General features: G+C 37.0%; 1 protein-coding gene across 3 annotated transcripts in view; it reads left to right on the top strand.

Annotated features, from left to right (window-relative positions):
* Positions 1-6,878: 6,878 nt before the first annotated feature.
* Positions 6,879-22,555, top strand: part of wu:fj49a02 (myomegalin) — a 40,070-nt gene continuing 24,393 nt past the window's right edge. The window contains exons 1-10 of one of the 3 annotated variants that reach the window (XM_036216190.1): positions 6,879-7,297; positions 7,613-7,901; positions 9,606-9,652; positions 9,734-9,801; positions 14,880-14,990; positions 19,029-19,105; positions 21,204-21,327; positions 21,415-21,572; positions 21,798-21,954; positions 22,200-22,253. In XM_036216190.1, the coding sequence (XP_036072083.1) occupies positions 7,852-7,901; positions 9,606-9,652; positions 9,734-9,801; positions 14,880-14,990; positions 19,029-19,105; positions 21,204-21,327; positions 21,415-21,572; positions 21,798-21,954; positions 22,200-22,253 (846 nt within the window). In that variant the 5' untranslated portion in view covers positions 6,879-7,297; positions 7,613-7,851. Of the gene's footprint in view, positions 7,298-7,515; positions 7,902-7,970; positions 8,127-9,605; positions 9,653-9,733; positions 9,802-14,879; positions 14,991-19,028; positions 19,106-21,203; positions 21,328-21,414; positions 21,573-21,797; positions 21,955-22,199; positions 22,254-22,555 lie in introns of those variants that run through there. The other 2 variants (XM_024273230.2, XM_036216191.1) reach the window with 2 other exon arrangements.

Raw genomic sequence — 22,555 nt, 5'->3', positions numbered from 1 at the left:
ACAGCTGCAGTAAATAGCAGCATCTAGAAATTTACATTCTTAAAACAAAATAGCCTTAAAAATGTAAACTGTAACATGAAAATGATAAAAATCAGAGGTGTATTATATAGAGAGAATAATCTGCATTGGCTTGAATTTCCCATACAGCAAAATGTACCGTACACTTGGAGTTTATCACTTAAATATAAGTATAATTATAGCAATATAGACCATGTACGTGTAGTATAGGAACTAAATTCTTCTTCAGACTAAATTGGAACATTTTAAGTTTACTATATATGGATTGTATATAAAAAGTATGGACTAAGAATACTTTTAGTACCCCTAAATAAGGTTAAGTTATAGAAAAACAAACAAAAGCCAGTGACCTAAGAAATGACTATGAAGCTAAAATATGGCAACATTTTTGCAAATATCTAACATGAAAAATGGAAGTTAAATATTTAACGGTTAAGGTAGCCTGACAGCAGCTGTACTAATTGGATCAACTGATAATTTAAAATTTTTTTTATTCCATTAGTAAAAAGCATTAAAGTTACACTTAAATTGACTACTTTTTTTTGCTAATGATTTTCCCTTTTTGCAAAAGATCCAACCCAGTTTGATGCTTTTTTTTTCTAGAAATCTGCGCTTTGAGGATTCTAGGCGTTCTGGCAGAGGTCGAACACATGTTGTCTAGGAGAGGCCGGTCTCGGCTTTGGTGGGTTCTTTTAAAGAGCCATCTGTGCTGTTTTGTTTTGGGGCGAGATTAAGATCTCCTGCATCTGATGTTTCCAGTCTTGATTAAATTTTGGATTATATCTGACACAGAACAAAAAGTTCAGAACGAAGATTATAATCTTTTTCAGTCAGTTATGTGTTTTTGAGGCAACTTTTGCAAAATATGAACCTTTTATTTGGTGTGTATTAATCATATGCATTACACAACGGTATTCTGTTTATGGTCTTCATGTAATGCAACCTTATCTGCTGTAACAAAGCTCCTGAAGAGGATTACGCTGCTGCCACAGAAACTTAGTGACCAGTGGAAAGAGAGTGGGTGGGTTAGTAGAAGCCGGCGGAGAGGCGATTACATTCAGGCAACCCTTTGCCCAAACAGCAGACACTTTTTTTTTCATTGGTGGTGACACAGATTTTTCCCTCAGTCTTCCACCATGATACACCCGCTGATCATTGCCATCATGTCCGTGAACACCTCTCTGACCGTCGTCTACTGGGGCTTCATCCTGGGAGATGCTTACTACAAATGGTTGTTGGAGCCAGAAGACAAGCCCAAGAAAGTAGTAACTCCGGCCTGAGGGAGTCGGCATGGGTCTGCCTGAATGAGTGACTGGATGTGATTGTTTTTGCTTAGGACTAGCAAAAGTGCTTCAGTTTGTAGTGCTTTCTGCAGAGTCAATTTTTTGCATTTTAATTTGCTTCCTGGAGATTATTTTTTCGCACTAAATGGAAGTGAGGAGGACACTCCCCTGACAGGTAATCATTTTTTATGAATTCTTCTCGTTTGTCTGAAAATCAACTATAGAATAGTTGTTTTTTCCAGTGCGACACTCATCAAGCTCCATCTTCTTCATTACCACGTGCTGACTCAGTGAAAAGCAGGTGACAGTAGTGTGTGTTCATCAAATCCTGCCGAGGATTATCCAAAACACGTCGCTGTACTTCCCTCACAGCCTCACTCTGAGGGGCACATTCACTTTACACCTTTGGTCTTCCTCGACCTCCGTCTCTTTCTCTTCATGGAGCACGTCTTCTACTACGGCCTCCACCCCGTCTCTTGGTTCATTCTCATTGCCAACGTGGCCGTCACGACCATTGAGTGGCAATTTCTCATTCGTCAGTTTTACAAACTTTCCACTGGAAAAGAGGAGCCGACTGCGCCGGCGGCATCTTCGTCCTGACCCAGAAGAACTCTGAGGATCAAACCTTTGGTTTGATCACTATGGATCATCTTCCTTATTGCAGAGAAAAACAGTAATTTCACGTTGATGTGTTGGAGATGCCAACGTATTCTTTAGTTTGTGTTGTTTACCTAACTTTAACCCCTTTTATCTGTTTTTGTTCTTCACTTTCAGAGCCATAACCAAAGATTTGATGCGGAAAATTGTTCAATCCCAAATTCAGGAGAAAAACAGTTGGGCTGTCTCCACTCTCTGATAGAGGTAATGTGTATTTTATATTATGTTATTTAAGAGTTTAATCCTTTTATTTGGCCATAAACACATTTTGTAACCAGAATATTATCAAGAAACTGGATTTCTAAGTATCTAAAAGCTGGAACAAAGGGGGGTTCACTTTAATTAAAGTTGCAAATGTGACTAAGAAGTGTGGTCACAGATGACCATAAGCCTCTTGGCCCATTATTGTCTCCCTCTCCTTGTACACACCTCTAATCCCTGCAGATGGAAAGCTGATACTGCTTCATGACCGGCTCAATCCTATTATCTCAGTCTGTCCTATATTTTTCTTTACCCTGTTTCCTGGAAATTAATATATTGTAAGAAATTGATCATGTTTAGTCTGAGTTTAAGCAAATATTACCTGATGACAATGTTATATTTTAAAAAAATATATCAGAGTCCCACTTCTTTACTCAACATTTACAGTGAATGAGTCAGTAGATCTTTCATCACCAAAATCTCCATTCAAAATCTCGTAGATTTTTCCCAAACCATGACCCGGCAGCCGCTGAGCTCCCCTGCAGGAGTCCTACTCCTCAACATGACTCAGTTCAGCCAGCGCCGGCTCCTCCAGTTCTCCGGGAAGGAAGAGGAGCAGGAGGCCTACTTCCTAGACTACATCCCCCCAGCCAGAGATGCTATTACGCTGCCGCGCAATGTAGTCTATGTCCTCGCTGGGGTGGCATTGATTATTGTGGCCACTTACGCCATAGTGGGGCATCTCATTAAAGACTTGATGCACGATTTGGCAGGTAACCCCGAGCTGGAACCTCCCGGAGTGAAGTCCTCCCTCGATTCATCCGTCTGTGCACCCACATCTAGGAGTCCCAGTCTCTCCATCAGTGCTTCATCCTGGACTTTATTTCACTTTTGTTGAGTGAAACTCCTCCCTTCATTTTCATCTTTTGGGTTTTGGATCGTGAAAACCACTGCAAAAACACACTCCTCAGAAACAAGTTAAAACATTCTTACTTCATTGGCAGATTTTCTTCAAAAAAGCAAAAAAATTGCTTTAAGGAAAAAAATGACTTGTTTTCTCAAATTAAGATTGTTTTGAAAATGAATAACTTTCTTGACACTTTTTCTTGAATCAAAATCCTTCTGAAGATTCAGTTTTTGCAGTGACAACATTATTCATCAGGTTAAAAATTCTACATCTGAGCACATTGTTGTTGCTAAAACTATTTTTTTCCTTTAGTTCATGAATCCACTTCCAAATCAACAATTTTTTTGATCTTAGTCACAACATGTGCTCTCCTTTAAATGTAAAATTATTTTAAAAACCAAAATCTCAATCATAAATTTGACATATAATGTTGGTCCTCACAGATTGGATCTTTGGCCCCAAACCAGCGGAGGAGGATGCGGAAGAGGGAGGAGGAAGAGGAGAAGAGGAGGAGGAGCGACGCCTCAGTGTCTCCAGTAAACTGATGGAGACAGGAGACAAGCTGAGCATGGCCAGAGAAAAAGAAATGCTACTGCCGGGTTTCCACCAGGGAAATCCATCCTTCCCTCCTCCACTGAGGAGTGTCATTGTTTCGTCGTACTCCAGAGAAAAACGCATGTCCACTCACAGTGTGACTTTTGCCCCCCCACACGCCCCCTTTGTCACTTCCCTTTAATCGGTTTTTCAGTCTCGCCGCGGAAATGCATCAGCTAGAGCGTTTATGTCAATGTAAAAAGCAATACATCGTAGTTTAATAGCATTTTACAGAAAACGATTGTTTCTTTGTATGTTAGTACTTGAATGTAAACATGACTGATTGTATTGCTCTGTTTCACTCTACGGCTAAACTAGTGATTGTCTAAACTTGTAAACAGTTGTCTACACCCACACACATCTGTTGTTGCTGCAACCTGTTTGTTGAAGATCTCTGTTCTTCTTTCCAGTAAATAAGTTCATAACACAAGCTTGAGTTTGTTTATTTGTCATCTACACAAGGTCAATGTCATGAAATGCTTGTGATGTGGAGAACACTCAAGAGGTGCTCAACACAAAGGTGTTGTTGTGTCGTCTCTGAATAATCTCCATCACCTTCGTCTAATACCTGCTGGTGTCAGGGGGTGACGACCTGGTTTAGGAGGATTATGTTCTTCATCTGTGTTACATAGAGAACAAGGATGATGGACGGGGAGACAGACAGTCCACTTCTCTGACCTTGAGCAGCTTATCTAGTTTCCATGTGAGCAGCACCTCAAATGAAAAACATCTTCAGATGATTTACGTCACACGTTTATCCAAACCTTAATCTGCAGCCTGCATGTGTTTCAGCTGCAACACCTCATTGTTAACAGATTGAATTAATTTAACAACAACAATTTGGTTTTGCCATTTTTTTTTTCAAATGGCGTCCTCCTAAATCCTTCTTAGCGCAGCACTTAGACGTTAAGACTGGCAGTCGCACACTCGTCCAGTCCGCCATGGATGTACCTGGAGAGAGGCTGAACATTCGCCTCAAAGACGAAGACGGGACGATCCTCTACGAGTCTTACATCCCTCCTTCTCGGGACGCTGTCCACTTACCGACGTACGCTCTCTACCTGCTCATAGCTGTCTTTGTCGTGTTTTCTGTTCTCTATGCCATCATCGGACACCTCATGAAAGACCTCATCCATGACTTTGCAGGTTTGTTGATGATCTGTTCTTCGTTTTGTGTCAATACTAAACGTTAGTAATTGAGCTTTCCTTGGTCCTTACTGTGTCCTGTGACTTTTCCAGATTGGCTGTTTGGGGAGCAGCCTGAGGAGGTGGTGGTGAACTACTGCCAAGCTAAGGATAAGTTCATGGCTGATTGGGCTCCAGAAACCTCCCCTGAACTGGAGGCGATGGCTCGAGCAGAGGAGAACAAGATAGTTGACAGGGACTTCATGAAAGCTCCGGCCATCTGGATCATCTCCACAGAACCTCAAGGCACAAGGACTGGACCCAGAGTGGTTTTTGGGAAGAGGACTTAAAGGCAGAGCAGAAGGGGGGAAAAAACCCCGTGTGCTGCGGTGAAAACACAACTGAGGTCATGTTGCAGCATTTTAACCAGAGACTCTGATGTGTTATAGTGGTGAAGTGGAGCTATGAGGACATCTAGTGTCTGTTTTGGTTTCCAGCATGTTTGTTTAAAATAAAGCAGATTTACTGTGAAGTAACTTTATAGTAAACTTTATTTAGCACCATTATAGTACTGTTTCCTTCAGACAGTTTAAATAAGATAGTTAAAATCAATTAAAGTCCCACTCCAACTATATTTGAATCTATTGTATAAACGTACCTAGGAGTATTTTAATTATTAATATGCAGTTTTTAGAACAAATTTAAAAAGCCTGTGTCGTTTTTTTAGGCAATTTTTAGATTAGTTTAGTTATAGTCTATGGCAGAACTGTTGGCGTGGAAGTAAGCCTTAGCTGATATCCCATCATCTCTTTGTCTACACTCTTCTTCACACCAATCTTACATTAGCAGTGCAACAAAAACGGTGAGCAGTATCTGAGCTGTCAAGCTGTACAGTTTTGAACCAGATTCCAGCTCAGACAAGGAAAACAAAGATGTACATGGATCTATTTGTCTACAAGTGGAAGCAATGGAACGGAGCTGAGCAGGGAGATTGTGGCCCACCCATTTCAGGTGCTGCGTCACAATATGAGCTTTTTCAAACTGCGAGTTTATATCTGCTACTGATCCATCACGATTTGAATAAAGAAATACTCAGAAAAGCAGTTTTAATCTTAATTTTCTCTAAATACGTCTTCCATCATGAGAAAAATGCTACAAGAACATGTTAAAAGCGCCAAAAAAAACACTATTTTCATTGGAGTTGATCTGTAAAGGGTGAGGTTTTTCTGAAATGAGAATCAAACACCTAAGTAATTACCATATTTTCTTTCTATGTCAACTATGAAAAAATACACAAATAAATAACCCAATGGCGGTGGGATTATATAAATTAATCTCCTCCAACTTCTTGACTTTGATGGTCAGTATGTCAAATGAATCCAGTGTGACACGTGCACAAACTGTATGCATAACAGCAAAACCATCTATTTATGATCATGAGTGCTTACACTGTCAAGAAGATAGCATCATTTTATGATATCTTCATTCATTCCCCTTTATAGTCTTAGAAATGTATTATTAGAGTTTGGAAATAGGTTTAAAATATCTGCATTTTTTTGATTGCGGCATTTCATTATTTTCAATGTTTGAAATCAATCAATTAAATAAAATAAAAATCAAATATTTTATACATTTTTCCTATTCCACAAATATTGGAAAATATTTTTGCAATCTGTATTGAAATATTTAGTTTTTGCATTTTTCATAATTGTACTTTGAGTAATTTGTTCCAAAAATATTTCTCCAATTGATTTATTCACTGTTTTTCTTTGTCATGTCTGAATTTTTGAAAATGTAGCCCTAAAGAATGTTTGTATGTGACATTGTAAGAAAGCTTGATTCAATGGTAATAATTTAGTTTATTGGTGATGTTACTTTAATCAAGTGTTATAGATAAGTGTTTTACAAGTGTTTTACATTTATTTTTGACATTTTTACGATTATAAAATGAAATCAAATCTGATCAAATTCTGAAATAATTTTAATTATGTAGCTCTCTGAGAAACTGTTCCAAATAATCTGCTCGAAATTAAGAAATACTGTTTATCTTTTTGTTTATTTTTGCAAATATGCATCATTAATTTATAAGTTTGCTGCCTTCAGAAGTGTTTCAGTTTATTTCTGCAGAGTCGAATCTTACATCTGTGACAATTATGTACTTAATTTTTATTTTGTTTTATTATTTTTGTACTTTTTTGGGTGATACTTATGTTCTTGTCATGTTCTGTTTTAAGTGTTCCCTGTCAGGCACACCTGGTTTAGGTTGCCAATCATTAACAGCTGTTATTGATCTGTGTTAATTATCCTCCGTGTTTGGGATTCACTTAAATGTTAGGTTTTATGAAATTCTTTTTAGTCTGATCTAAACTGAATGTTTTTTTTTTAAACTATTTTTCATAATAAAAAACAACATACTTTTTAAACTGATTTTTAAAGATTGTAGTGGCACTTGTAGTCCAGCAGAGGGCGCAAAAAGGGTGGAAATAATGGGGAAATACCATTTTCAATGGAGGTAAAGAATGCGAGAAATTTCTCTTTTTCTTATTTACTGTGGTTCTTAACCAAGAAAAATCCTCGTTAACTTTGAAGCTTAGTAGTATCTTGCTGACTTAAAATAACAAGGATTGCCCAATGCAATAAAACTATTTAAAAAATATGTATAATTATTTAAAGACGAAAAAGATTTTTTGCTTTCAAAATTAAATAATGTTTTTATTTCATATTTATATTAAATTAGTTTATTTACTTTCCCAGTCCAGTTAGAGTCATCAGATTACATGATGACCTATTTTTGTCTTTGGTATGCTCCTCGTCCCTGGTTCTACAGTAGGGGGTTCGGTACCCTCCTCTCTTGCATCCTCTCACCCCCCTCTCCCTCCTAACCTGCGCGGTGCGCTGCGCAGCGCCGGTAGTGACCGCTTCTGCTGCTGCTGCTGCTGCTGCTGCTGGTGCTGCTGCTGTAGAGGACATCTGTGGATGCGCGGGTTTTGGTTGGAGATGGACTGGTGATTCTGGAAGGTGGCGGCTCTGCGGCGCGGATGCCCGCTCACTGACGGAACAGCCTTTATGGATCGGAGCTCACCGCCTCCGGAGCAAATCTGGGGAGAGCCAGAGAGGTGAGGCAGCGCGCGCGGGGGTTACACTGCAGCACAAGGCTCTTTATTTATGGCCGTCATCAATTTTTCAGACAGAAATGAAGAGGAAATGGGTTTAGATGAACCAAAGAACGTCGTTTCACCGCTTCATGATTAGCCTACATCACAGTAGGCCATCATTGTGGATCAGGATAGGAGGAAGCTGATGACTTTTATTGAAAAATTGACAATGTAACCCTCATTTAGGTAAGATTTTTACAATAAACCTTCCTTAAATCATATTTAATGCGACTAATTTAGCATATAGTTGATGCCAAATAATGAGAAGACCAAATGACCCAGTTTAGTTTGTGGAAGCATCACTTTGACTCAATTGCTTAACAGCCAGAATGAAATTAAAATTGATTTTGACCATCACTCATCAAAAATGTTCTACAATCGTATTAAAGTCCCCTGCAGGAATGCATGGGGCTATATGCGGGTTACTGCATCATAAAGCCCCCCCTCGCTCATTGTGACCAAATGGTCCACCTCACATATGAAGGAAACTGTTGTCAAATGTCCAGCCCTGCCCACCACAGCAATGCTGCATGCCAACTGGTATTTGTCCACCTGGTCGCCCTAAAAACCTCCGGCATGCAGCAACTGTCAACATTTTATGAGCTTGGAGCAATTGGAATTCAGCCAGGAAGTAGGAATGGGGAGACTATGAGACACAACCGGTGATGCTGTTTGTACCTCAAAAATCTCTGGTGCAATTCGGTCCTCTAACCCCCACATCCTTTTGCTGTGCTCACAACGAAGTGATGGGAGGAATGCTGTTCTTGCAAGTCTGGTTGCTTACCAGCAGATATGCAGCTGAACTCTGACCCTCAGAGGCTCCTCCCACTGCCTCACATCTCCCCTGCTGCTGACCCCAGTGACACCCCCTTCCCCTGCAGAAGTGCAAATGAGATCATGCGGTTTTCTAGAAAGGATTGGATTTAAATTATAAGTGGATTTGAGCTTTTTAAGCATAGTTTCAACCTAAAGGGCTTTCATTTTAAGTGTGTTAGTGGAAGAGCTGAAAATAAAGAAACAATAGTAAATCACTGAACAGCAGAAATAAATAATATGTTTAGCACAAAACAGATTATTTAATAACATGTTTGTTTAAAATTCAAATTACTATATTGAAATTTAGGGAAAATCTAAGAAAAACAAACCACTTTTTTATTTTATAAAAAGGGCAATGTAAATGTTCTTTGGCTGTAAATACAGATTTCCAATCAATTCATTACTCTGTAAATTAAAAATATTAAAATTTAAAGACGTATTGATCAAAGTATTTTAAGATTAATACGCAAAGAACATCTGAATTGTCTGCCACACAATGTACAATAAAGATTTTTATTTTTAAAAGACAAAGTACTTATAGTTTGAAAGGATGGGAGATTTTCTCATTGTCAAAATGTAGAATTAAATGAAAAAAAGGAAGATGTGTTTTAACTCAAGGAGTCAAGATGTGAAAAAATCTAAAACAATCGATGAAAGAAACAAAATCATCTTCAAGACAATTATTTAAAAAGACTTTCTATAAAACACAATCAATTAACACTCTTTTGCTTTCTTGTAAAAGAGGTTAAAAAACATGTTTTATGAAAATGAAAATAATTAAATAAATAAATGAATTTTATTTACCTGGTGCACAGGTTTTGCTCTAACTTTGTATTTTTTTTGTCTCAGTCTCGTGGAAGAGGATTCTCCTTCCAAGAACACAGGTCACATGACAGGTAGCTTTTGCTTGTGTCAGACATTAGGTGCAGACTTGCTGTTTGTTTTTAGTGTTGTTGACACATTTGTCTCTTGCTTAGACTTGTGCAGCGATGAAACAGACAACTCTCCTCTTCTTCAGCCTCACACACTCAAGGAGTTTGAACAGGTAAGACACATCTGCTTTAAAATGAATTTCATGGTGATGCCTGATTGATTCTTAATAGGTAGTGTGTATTTTTGAATTTTTCTGTGGATTTGTATCATTCCAAGCTGGAAATGCAGACATCGGATGACTCTAGTTATTATCTATAACTAAAAGTGAAACTATCTGAAAATAATTCCATACAGAGATCATCTCCAGCTCAGAATGTAAAATGGAAAACACCACCGAGCCCTCCTGCTATTTTTAGCCGCCTCTGGGTATTCCATGGCCCACTTCAGGTTTTCCATTATTGAACAAGTGCTTTTAGAAGGGGAGTTCCTGCATTTAAAAAAAAAGAAATAATTTGGGGTTTTGGAATATTTATTCTTTTATTTTAAATTTGCTCACAGGATTCTTATCGACTCATGACCCTGAACAAGAATAAACGGGTTTAGAAGGTGAACAATGGTCGGATGGATGGATGGAGTAAAAGACTATAGTTTACAGACAGCGAATTTGAGGAAGAGACAGGAACCAGAGCTGAAGATGCTGAGGTTCTCTTTGGGAGTGTTGAGGATGGACAGAAGGAGCAGCTCATGATAGATGTTTTGAAGATAAATGCACTGAGGTAATTGTGACACATAGAGAGGAGGGACGATGATTATGATGGTGAAAGAATGCTGAGGTTGGAGCTTCAGGAAAGAGGTCTAGAGGAAGTTTAAAGAGTGAAGGATGACATGAGGGTATTTGGTGTAAAATAGAGGAGAGTGTAAAGCTACATTCAAACTCACACCGGGTATGTGACACTTATTCAAGAACACATATGGTGTTCACACTGGACAAGCAGGGAGGGGCTGCTTCTTCTTCTGCTGCTGGTCACTAGCGCATGTCCACCATCTATTGTTGGAAGACTCTTGGTGTATAAATGTCAAAGTGGTGCAAATCTTTTGAATCTCGCTCCAGTCTTATTCCGATATATGAAAGTTTTGGTGTCACAGAATTATGATCAGTTTTCCAAACAGTTGGTTCTGCGAATTAAAAAGGACGCCCTCCAAAGGTCACAACCAAATCCGAGTCCCTGATTGGTCAAAGTTCATCCTGGTTTAACTTCCATTGCACGTTTTCGATGTAAAGCCCCAAAGTGGTTGTAGAATCTTGCATGGTGATCCATGAATGTGAGAGTTTTGAACGCAGAAACCTAAAACGTCCATATTTGCATGTTTACATAGACTTTTGGTATAAAGTTACTGAGTAAAAATCTGTTCCTTATTAAAATATTTAACTAGATTTTATGCATTCAATTAAATTAATTGATTTCACTCAACAGCTTGGTTCCCTTTTTGTTGAGATGAACCGTTAAATAGTAATCGATTACTTTAGTTTTTGGATGAAATTGTAATTAAATTACTTTACTCATTCCTCTATTTACTTTTTTCTACTCTTTACAGATTCTCAAGGGAATACACTCACACAAACAAAATTGTAAAATTTAGTAAAATCATTTTAAAATCCACTTAAAAAAACAGAGGCTACACAAGGTCAATCGGGTTTTTTTTTAGCACCACCTCATTATTTTAGCCACATAAACATGAGAAAATGTAGATTGTATAGTAGCTGCATAGCAGGTTGCTCATTAACACTAGGACAGTGGAAAGCAGATCATCTCCAGGATATAACTTTCACTCATCTGAAATGTTTTTGCTTTTGCGTTTTCCACAAATTGTAAATAATTTGAATATCTCCAGTTGGAGAATCCTGTTACAAATTCATCCATGTCCATATTTCTACTCTCTTCTTTGTACTTTGACCAATCTCCAATTCTGCATTAGTGTGCACATGTTGGCACAAGCATTAATAACTATATTTTTTGCTTTTAATTAGTATCCATTTTGTTTCATTAAACTAAGAGACAATCTCAGAGCCAGCTACACTAGTTAATTTGTTTTATTAGTTCCATATGGTCTAACTGCACCACAATGTGAGTAAGGAAGTAATTGGGGTTTCTATAATCTAGTAATTGTATTTTAATTACTACAATTTGAACAATAATTTGTTTTGTTACTCCTTTACTCAAAAAAGTAATTAAATTACAGTACTTTGTTGCTTCATTACCCCCAACAGTGGTTATTTTTGATAGAAGTTGAGGTGGAAATTTAGGGTTTCTTGGGTTTTTTGACATTATTTAATTTTCTAATTAAAAAAAAAATACAGAAGTCTACATTTTGAACATTAGTTCTTGGTCAACAGGTGCTTGAATACACTTTCACAGATCAGCAAAAGTAAGTCTAGTATTGTGCATCTTTGGTTACAGAAATATATTTGTCAAATATGACATTGTTAAATGTAATCTTCTTTTACTCCTGTTTTTTTTTTAATTAAGTGTCCTATTAAGTCATTTTCCTATTCTAGTATAGTCCAATTTATTCTGTTAATGAATGGGTTATCAGCTTGGACTGCTTCTTGGATGGAAAAACAGATTTTTCAATATTTGTCTAGAGATTAATGCGACTAAATTCCACATGTTATTAGATGTTATTTTAGACATTCAAATACACGTTCTATTTTTCAAAGAACAGTGCTGTTTATTTTCTTGTGTTGTTTAAATAATTATATAAAATGGCAGAGTGTGATGATGCCCTCCTGCAGTTATAGCAACCTATTAATGTGGAAAATGATAATTATTTTTTTTATTTTCTACCAACATTCCCATACATTCTCAGTTTTATTCATTAAAAAAAACACTTTTCTACTTGTGGTATTTCATTTTTTGTAGACTCAGTTCTGGTCTATTTTTCCTACATGTTCCTCTTGTTGTACAGTAGGAGGCTCCTTGCTTCAGGGCTCTACAGATCTTAACTACAGTCCAACACATATGTGTCTATTTGTGTTGTGTAGTAGTATAGTGAGTGTAGGCCTTTGTGTGTATGTAAATATGATGTCATCTTCTGAATGTTTTTGGAGGACAGCAATCTTGGCGCCTAGCTTATCCTAGCATTAAATTATTTAATGCAACGTGACTCTGCCATCCAAACGCTCCCCAAATGCATCAGGATCTAACAAATACTACTTTATATTCACAAATTTTTCCTGAAAAGCTGTTTAGTTTTAAAGCTCTGCTTCTTATGTTGCCAGAAAACTCCTCTTTTTCTCCAAATATTATTCTTCCCTTCACTTTACTCCTGTCTCTTAGGCTTAAGGATTCGCGTCTCAGTCATTAGCACTGTGGTTCACAGCTCTCAAGTCTCCTGTTTCTTCAGTCGTGTTTCCTCTCACCTGACGGTCACACTCTAACTCACAGCCACAGTGGACACTTTATTTCATCTGTGAAATGATAGTAATATCTGAAATACAAGGAACTTTTCCTTTGGAGCTTGGAGTCTCCTTGACCTGAAAATCGATACAACACAAAAATGTAGAACATCAAATCTCCACTTTTCGTTCGGAGTTTTTGATCATTTTTTTGTACAATTAGAGACACTAGAAGTAAACAATCCTAATATGTAAACAATAATAAGTGACGATCTTCACAGCTAATTATGTTTTCTTAACTTGTTTATAAAATCTATAAATCTAATGTGACATGATGACATGTTTGTGTGTTTTAATGTCAGAAACAACATCAAAAATATTATGTCTACTATGTCAGGTATTATTAGATACCACTGGGTAGTGGAACAGAATTCACATTACACAATATATATATATATATATATATGTAAATGAAATAAATAATCAGTCTGTGGTTATTTTTAGATTGTAATTCCAACTCCAATAAATAGAAAATGAGCAAATTAAGTGTCTAAAAGATAAGAAGAGAAGCGTCCTAAATTCACCAGGTTTTAACTTTACACACACCATAAACCATATTACTAAAAACCATCAATCAATTTACTCATCTGGAGCAAATGAGTTCTCTCTTCATGGGTACCATGACCTAAAGCTCACACTATTTAAGAGTCAAACTCATAACTTCTAGTTTTAGGCAGGTTTAACCCTGAAGAACTTTTTTTTCAGGGCTTAAAATATATGCAAAACATTTTTTTGTTCATTTTGGGTAGAAACAACTAACAGCAACCAAATAATTACTGAAAAATAGAAAAATAAAATAGCAACCAAATTTTGCCTAGTTGATTCTCCAGGTTTAAAAATCAATTCCCCAAGTAACCACTAGGTGGCTTATAACACAATCAAGAGCATCATTTTTTTCCCCAAATACAATTACTCAATGACAAAAGTCCTGCTTACAACTCAGATGTAAATATATGATGAAGTCCTGCCACTTTGCAGAAACTGTTTATTTTTAATTGTTTAATTTTACTGCTGCATGTTTGACAAAAGTGGTTGACATTTAAATTGTGATTACAGCCCACACTTTTACTTTTAAAGGGCCACTTTAGGTTTACCTCTGCTTTGTCTGCCACCTCTGCTGCAATTCATCCAGATGTAGCCCACATCTGTCTGCTGTCTGGGTGGTGCACAGATGCAGTTAATATCCTTATTAGAATTTTAAAAAAAATTAAAGCCAAACTGACTTTTTCCTCTTGATAAAACATCTTGAAAAAATTACTAACTCCTGAGAGAATGTCCCCATGACGACTTCTTTCATAAAAAGATTTGGAGTTTTTTGCTTGCGAATGTACTGTAAGCAGTCTCCCTTCTCCCTCCCACTCCTCCCCTCTTCTCCCCTTTCACCCATCTCTCCTGGTAGTCTGGGATTCCAGGGATGACTCCCCCAGTAAAATAAGCTTCTGTCTCACTGTCGCACACACCACAACAGAGCATGGAGCGGTCACGACTGCACGTCTGACCGCTGAGCTGCGGAGTCGCTCTCTGCACTGCAAACCTTCCAAAACTCTGTGGCTTTTAACTTTGATAGTTAACGTTGTACTGAAGGATTTTTGAGAACATGCATTTAAGGAGAAGAAGGTAGCATGATGGTTGGTGACAGGGCTCTGACCCAACCAGCAGCCCTGATGGTCCAGTAAACGGGGCGACATGGAGCCGTCCAAGACTACTTTTTATTTCTGATCTACGACAAACATGTTTAGCTGATTCGGTGCTCTTTGACGGTCATGTCTAACAGTTACCGCACTTTATCACAGCACCTGAATGACCTGAAGAAGGAGAACTTCAGCCTCAAGCTCCGCATCTACTTCCTGGAGGAGAGGATTCAGCAGAAGTACGAGGAGAGCAGTGAGGATGTCTACCGTACGGTGAGTAGGAAATCCACTGGAAATCCAGTTTTTATTTTGTTAAAATATTTCAAATTAGGACCCCGATATACAGAGTTTAATTGTGTTTTGTGTCATACTTTGGAATTTTTATGCTAACTTAGCACTCACTTTGTCATCACTTTCCTCACTTGCCAAATTTTTGTTTTATCAAGACAAAAAGAACTAGTAAAGACAAATGTTTGTTTAATCCAGCATTTGTCAAACTTTAAGTCATGCATGAAAACCTTACATTGCAGATGTGAATTAGGGGTGTAGAGAGAAATCGATTTGGCGACAGATCACGATATGTCATACAGCGATACTTGTAACGATTTAAACAGAGGTGTCAAACTCCAGGCCTCGAGGGCTGGTCTCCTGCTGCCTTTACAGAAACCCTGCATAATCTGCTGCTGATTACCTGGATCAGGTGTGTTATAGCCAGTAAGGAGCTTTAATAACTGGTTGGTTGGAAAACATTATTTAGGAGCAAACGTAGTTCGGCGTCTCACTTTTGTCTTCCACCTAAACCCTCGACCTCTACTTGGCAGCAAAGCAAACTGAGCCTCTATGACGACCAAAACAACATTTCCAACATTTAGCTTTGTTGGAAATGTTTTATTTTCTCAATCATTCTTTTAGAACCTCATTGATTTAGCATCATTCATCCATTTTTTTTCCCTTTTATTTAAAAATATTTAGTTGTAAAAATACAGTTGAGAGATACAGTTGCAGTTCTTAGCATTGCAATCATTAAATAAAATATTTTTTACCATTTTATTAACATGAAAGGTCTATTTTCTAAGTGATACTCTTTTAAAAAATTGTGAATAATTGTTCTGGTGCAGTCTTGGCATATATCGCGATACACATCGGATCGTATCGCGATACGTATTGTATTGCCAGACTCTCACCAATAAACACCCGTAGTGTAAATACTTTTAGCAACCAAGCAGAATACAAAATTGTAAAAATTAAAACTTAAATAAATGCTCTATGTTAACATAGCAACAAAGCATAGATTTGTACTTCAAATTATGCATTATAGATCATAAATATTTATGTATTTTTGAAATAAAAAAAATAAAAATATCGATTAAAAAAGAAAACTGCAGGAAAAAAACGTTTTTTTGCACTGCTGCTTCTCTTCCCTAAATAACGTCAAACATGATTCACGGTTTGATTGAAATAGAGTGACATTATCTGCTTTTCTGATCTATACTATCAGATTTGACATAATAGGTTGAAGCAGTTGTGCAGCAGCAGGAAGGAAGAGGCTGCAGAGCATTTCTGTAAGCATTTGTCTCAATCTGCGCATGTGTAAAGTGTTCCTTCTAAAACAGGGTGACCCTGCTCAGCTGTTGTTTGTTTGCTCAAACTGTCAGTCAAACTCGGGTCTTTCTCCTTCCTTTTATTCTAAATCCCCCCCGATCACCATCGGCTCTCTGACAGGAGAAAACGAAATGACTGCATGATCCAGCTGAATGAGACCCCAGCCGTCTTCCAGTATTACTGCATGCCAGCCGTGATTGGGTAAACCGAGTCCATGTTGACACGCGGGGAGCTCAGTCTTTGGGTCTTATATCCCTTCGAGTAATCAGTCAAATCACTCATAAAAGCCATTTTACCGTATGTTTATTCCACTTCTTTTAGCTGGCCGCTGCTGCCTCTGTGTTTGTCCATCCACCCTTTTAAATATTTAATTAGATCTTCTATCAGATGTGTGTGCGTGAGGGTACATAGTGATCTCTGGAGCTGAAGAAACTCTATTTATAGCCGACTTCAGTGCTGATTTATGTATCACATGTTCAGTTGAGTGTCTGTGCAGCACATCCCTTCAGTAATTGTGCATGTGTGCGTTGATTTCCACCTTTTTTTGTCTAGTCATTAATCGCTCTGTTTACATTCAGCTCTGGGGGGTCAGTACTGTATTTATCAAACGCTTTAACTCGAGTTTTATTAGGTTGTGTTTTTTCAAGTGTTAAAAGTTTAGTTGAAACCACCACAAATCCCAGTTTTTTAATCTTTCTAATATTGGTTTTATCTTCAATGTCATTCTCTGTTAATCTGGTTGGATAGCTCAGGTGTTTCTGAGTCGATGTGTGCGTGCTTCGGCATCTCCCTCCTTTTGGGTAAACGTGGAGCTGTTGCTGAGAGCCTAAAGTCAAGGAGGGGTCAGAGCAGCAGGTGCACAGTGATGAGGGCCTAAATATAGAGCCTGTTTGCAGGAGGCAAAGATGTCTGTCATTGTTGATATCTGCACTACAAATAAGGCAAAGGTGTTTGGTAGATGCATCCTTAAAGCTAGAAAAGAAACCTGGGAGGATCAAAGCAAATTAATTTGTGAAACCATTCAGATTTGACAATTGTAAGGAAGATTTTTGAAAAGATTTTAAATACTTGTGAGACTTTTCATTGAGTCAGAAAGCTTTTAATTTGAAAGTCAGGTGAGAAGCTTACTTTATGATTTGATTTAATTCATATTTCTATTCAAAAATGAATTATTTTAGTTAAGAGAAAAATCTATTATTTAAAATGAGAAAATATTGACATTTGTACTATTGAATGATGAATTATTATAACAACAACAAACAACCAAATACTATATAGTTTTCTCAGGAAATGCAACAATTTTCACCCAAAAATTGATTTTGTGTATCAAAAAATTGCATTTTGTAGGTAAAGGTTAAAACAAATCCAAAGATTTTTATTCTCAGCCCATTGTGAAATTAAATAAATAATAAAGTTTGAGCTAACATCACATGACAAATATAAAACCTGAGAGTTAGATGAATAAAAAGCTGTGAATTTTAAGTTTCTTTGTTTTGAAATTAATTAAGCTATTATTTTTTCTCTGCATCACTTTCAGCATCATAACAGACTTTTTTGTAAATTTTCTTTAATGTGTTTATTTATAACAAATTTTAAAAGTAAGTTTATTTTTATTTATAATATTTTTATATTTGCTCCTTTATACGTAATAATCCTCCCCTGAACACAACATAAATTGAAAACTGTTGAATTATACTTGAGTTAGAAATACAAGTATAATATTAAGTATAATTAATGTTGATTTTAAAAGTACTACATAGCAAATGCAAGAAAATCAAATAAACCAAAACCATGGAAAATGTATCTTTGTAATTATATTTTTGTATGTTTTACCTTTCATCTTTTCCTTTTGATTTTCACAGTAAAAACCATATTTAATAGTAGAATATGAAAATGTATGTCTTTATAAATAAAAACAATGTTATGGTAATAATTTAGATTGATGTCATTGCTGACAGACGGTTAGCAGTCGCGAAAAGTAAAACTTGCTTTAGTTTTTTTGGAGCTCGATAATATTGTTATATTTGTAAATGAACTTTCTCTCAGTATTTATTTGATAGTATTTTTATATTTGTAAATGAACTTTCTCTCAGTATTTATTTGATAATATCATTATATTTGTAAATGAACTTTCTCTCAGTATTTATTTGATAATATCGTTATATTTGTAAATGAACTTTCTCTCAGTATTACACTCCAATGGAAACACTGTGACTCCGGTGGGAGCAGCAATCAATCCAAACAATCGTCTCCTATTTCTGTTAAGACCACGTCCCTTCTTCACCGTGTGAGTGGTAACAAGCCCTCAAATGCCCTTTAAAGACCTCCGCATGTCATCAAACTGCAGACGTGGTTCTCTCAGGGTTGACTCTTCATTGTCCAGCTCTAAATTTATCAGCCACGACAGCACACTCAGATGTCCTGTACTTTTCCTTTGTGCCATAAAGAAAAAAAACTGAGATTAGCTGAACAAAATACACCTGATAAACTCAAGGAGCCTTGATTTAGGCCAAACAACAATGCTAATATTTGTTTTGACTTAAAGATTTTATTTTATGTGAGAGTTTACTTTCATTTCAGCTGAACTAATTTCAGATGTTTTACAATCTTTTTAATCGATTTCTATTGATTTGTTGTTGCAAGATGAGATCATCTTCTTCAGTCATCTGAACACCTCTTGCACTTTGTTTGTTTGTTTGTTTGTTGCAGAACATCGAGCTGAAGGTGGAAGTAGAGAGCTTGAAGAAGGAGCTCCAGGAGAAACAAGAACATCTGGACAAAGCCCTGTGAGTTCATGTTGTTACACAAATCCAGAGCTTGTACTTTGTAGATGGTGGCAAAACTACGCTTTATATATTTTTACTTCAATCATAGTAAAATGTTGTCCAAGTAATACTTTTTAGTGCCTTACTTCACAGTTTCCTACTTTTACTTTTATTGTTGGCAAACTCTTTTAATCAATAAAGTTGTCCATTAAAGTTGCAAAATGAATTTAATAACTTTACTTAAATACATGTAAATAATATATATTTTTGTACTTCTTGAGGTTGCTGGACTGAGCAGGTATTTTGAGAGTGGATGTTTGTTTGAGAGACTCTTGCTGTACATGACTTAGACTGGATGAAAATATCTCAGTTATCTGAGCTGCTGCATGTGGTGGATGCAGTTAAAAACATGTGTAGAGAGCGTCTGGAGCGTGACTCGTGGCGACAGGGTGGCGTGCGCCATTCTGGGAGCAGGAATTCTGGGATAAGAATTAAAGACAAAGTCTTTTACAGTATGAAGGAACTCAGAGAGACCTGTTACGTGATATATGTGAAGGAAATTAAAAGTTGTGCTGATAAAAATCTTAGTTTGATCTTTTTGTATGTGTAATTCATCCAGTGTGACACTAATGTGCCATGATGAAGGTTTGTGATGAAACTTAAAGGAATTATTTACAACTATTTGGAGATCTTTCCAACTGAAACAGCTGGTTTTGAAAAACAAATACAATTTAGGACTAAAACCACTGTGGAAAAGTAAGGTGTAAATACAAATAACAACAAAATAAAAAAATCAGACTTAAGGTTAAGTACCCAACGGTATCGAAAGACAATACGTATCAATACGTATCGCGATACACCCACTAACTTGAATTCTGATTGGTTTATTTTGCTTTTAATGGTATTCAAACCTAACATATTTTTCTATAAGGGCACATTTAACTAAAACTAAATAAAAATAATTGTTTTTACCAAACGGGAAAAAAAAGTATTATTGTTACATTTTACGACGAGAAAAAAAATTATAGAATTATTACAACTATTACAAAAATTGCATTGAGATCCTGGTTGGACTTGTACATCATTAAAGCAGACAAAAAATGTTTTCTTGTGTTTCAACTTTACATTTTTGCCTTTTTTCTCACAATAGTACAATTTATTATTTTAAAATTATACCTTTTTTTGTAATTTTGTGACTTTATTTTCATAAATGTATTTTTTTTTTTTTTGCACCTATTACTCTGTAAGCCATGTAATTTCTGCCAATAAAAATGTGCTTCTTTGACTAACAAAAAGGCTGAAAAACACTGCCTTGGCAGATCACATTTAAATCATTATAGATTCTGTCTGAAGTCGTAAAATGACTACTGCAACAAAAATATAGACTTATCAGTACTTTTATTCATCATTATCGATTGCACACTATTGAGTGTTAAAAGCTCACACTGTGGTGAGGCTCTTGCTCCATCTCTGCTATAACAAGAAGGTGGTAAGAATATCCCATGAACGCTGCTGGTGACGTTATCTCCTGGCTGCTCCTCGTGTCTCCATCAGTTCCTTAATCTGACCCGACAGACATGATTTGCTCACAAATAAACTGCAGCTGGAGTTAAAAAAAGGTGTAACTGTAAAGCTGGGGCCTTTAAAAATATCCATCTATCCATTTTCCATGTCTGCCTATTCCTGTGCAGGATCGTGGAGAGGCTGGAGTCTACCCAGCTACTGCTGGGTGAAGGTGGGGATACAGCCTGAAAGATAGATGACTCCATCACCTAAGGCACAATTTAAAAACATCAATTAACCTAGGACTTTTTTCTTAGAGGAAGCTGGAGCGCCTGGAGAAAACCCATAAAACAGTATTAAATGCTACACCATCCAGCAGCCTGGCTGTAAAAATATTCAGGAAAAAAAGTTATTTAACTGAATATTTTCCTGTCAATACTAATGTTTTCGTTATTTTTTAAGCCAAATTGTGTATAAAAGATGTATAAAACAGGAGGGGGAAAAATGATCATGCATTTGCATAATAGCTTATATAAAAAAACATCTTTACATTGATAAATATTTGATAAAACTGCTGCTTAATCTGATCCTGATGTTTTCTGATCTTCTTTTATAGTAAAACAACAGAGAGCTTGACCAATCACAATGAGACAGAGCTGCAGAGATGCTGTCAGGAGAGACAGCAGGAAATTGACCACATGCAGCAGGTGCTTGAGACAAAAATTCAGCTCCTGCAGGAGGTCGGTCTGGTTGTCTTATAAACAAACGCTGCTCACACCTGCATCACCTTTAGATGGCTAAACGCCTATCTGCTGTGCGTCCTGCAGGAGGCCCAGTTGGCACGCAGCGAGGCTGAACGGATGGCCTCTCTGGCGGGGTCAAACTCCCATGGTTCCCTTGTCTCCTTAGACATAGCAATGGAGGATATCCCTACAGATGACAGACCTGCAAGTGTCATGTCCCCTTCCAACACCAGCAAAGACAGGTGCAAAACTGTGTTAATGCCTCTGCATTTGTTTTAATGTTTATAATTCTATCAATGGCTGCTTAGCTTTTTCACATTTTTGCTATGCAAATGATGCTTTTGTGTCTCCATGGATGCAATGATATGCTCTCTTGCTAAATCAAATCCCTCAACTGGTTCTAAGAGATGGGATTTTTAGTGGTGAAATCTATTTGTGACACTGACCGTCTCCCTCTTTGTGTTCAGGTTAATAGAGGAGCTGACCAAAGAGATTCGCTCCAAAGATGTCCTCATCACAGAACTGCGCGAGGAGAAGACGAGCCTAAATAACAGAGTGGGAGAGCTGGAGGGACAAGTCCAGGAGCTGTCTGCAACTCTGCTGCAGAAGGACAAGGATGTGGAGGTCATTTTTAGTTGGTTTTTATTCAACACTTTACATCTCAACCTTTCCAAGAGTCACGTGGGAAGCTTTCCACTCGGAAGCTTTTGCAAACTCGTGTTTAGTTCATTTTTCTATCAAACAAAGAAATTTAGGCCATCAAATTTGAGGTCAAACCAATAATGTTTCTTTATTTTGTGCTGTGAATGTTGCTTTCTTGCATATATTTTAAGGCTGAATTTGACAGTCATCTATTTTCTATCTCACAGTTTTATCAAGAGGAACTTGGTCAAGAGAGGCTGCGCATCGAGCAGGAGATGCAGGTAAGACCCACTCATGATTAAGCTTTTATGCTTCACGTGATCACGACTATTTCTATGCATATGTTTGTGCAGACCAATGTTTTGAAAGAAAATCCGGCAGTGTTTGGAGTTGCCTGAATTTCTGTCTCCTGATCAATCTGAGTTGCAGAAAACAATTTCTTAAGCTCCCTTCCTTTAACCTCCTGTGATTTTCTGACTATTAAGCCATTGCATTATTCTGGCTACTTGCACAATTATTTCACTGACTTTATGCCATTGTATGTCTTAAATTTAATGTTGTAACTGTAGATATGACAAAGGTC

The sequence above is a fragment of the Oryzias melastigma genome, linkage group LG17 (genome assembly GCF_002922805.2).
Source record: "Oryzias melastigma strain HK-1 linkage group LG17, ASM292280v2, whole genome shotgun sequence".
NCBI lineage: Eukaryota > Metazoa > Chordata > Actinopteri > Beloniformes > Adrianichthyidae > Oryzias > Oryzias melastigma.
Note: the sequence above shows the minus strand (reverse complement) of the source record. Positions and strands in the feature narration are given on the sequence as shown.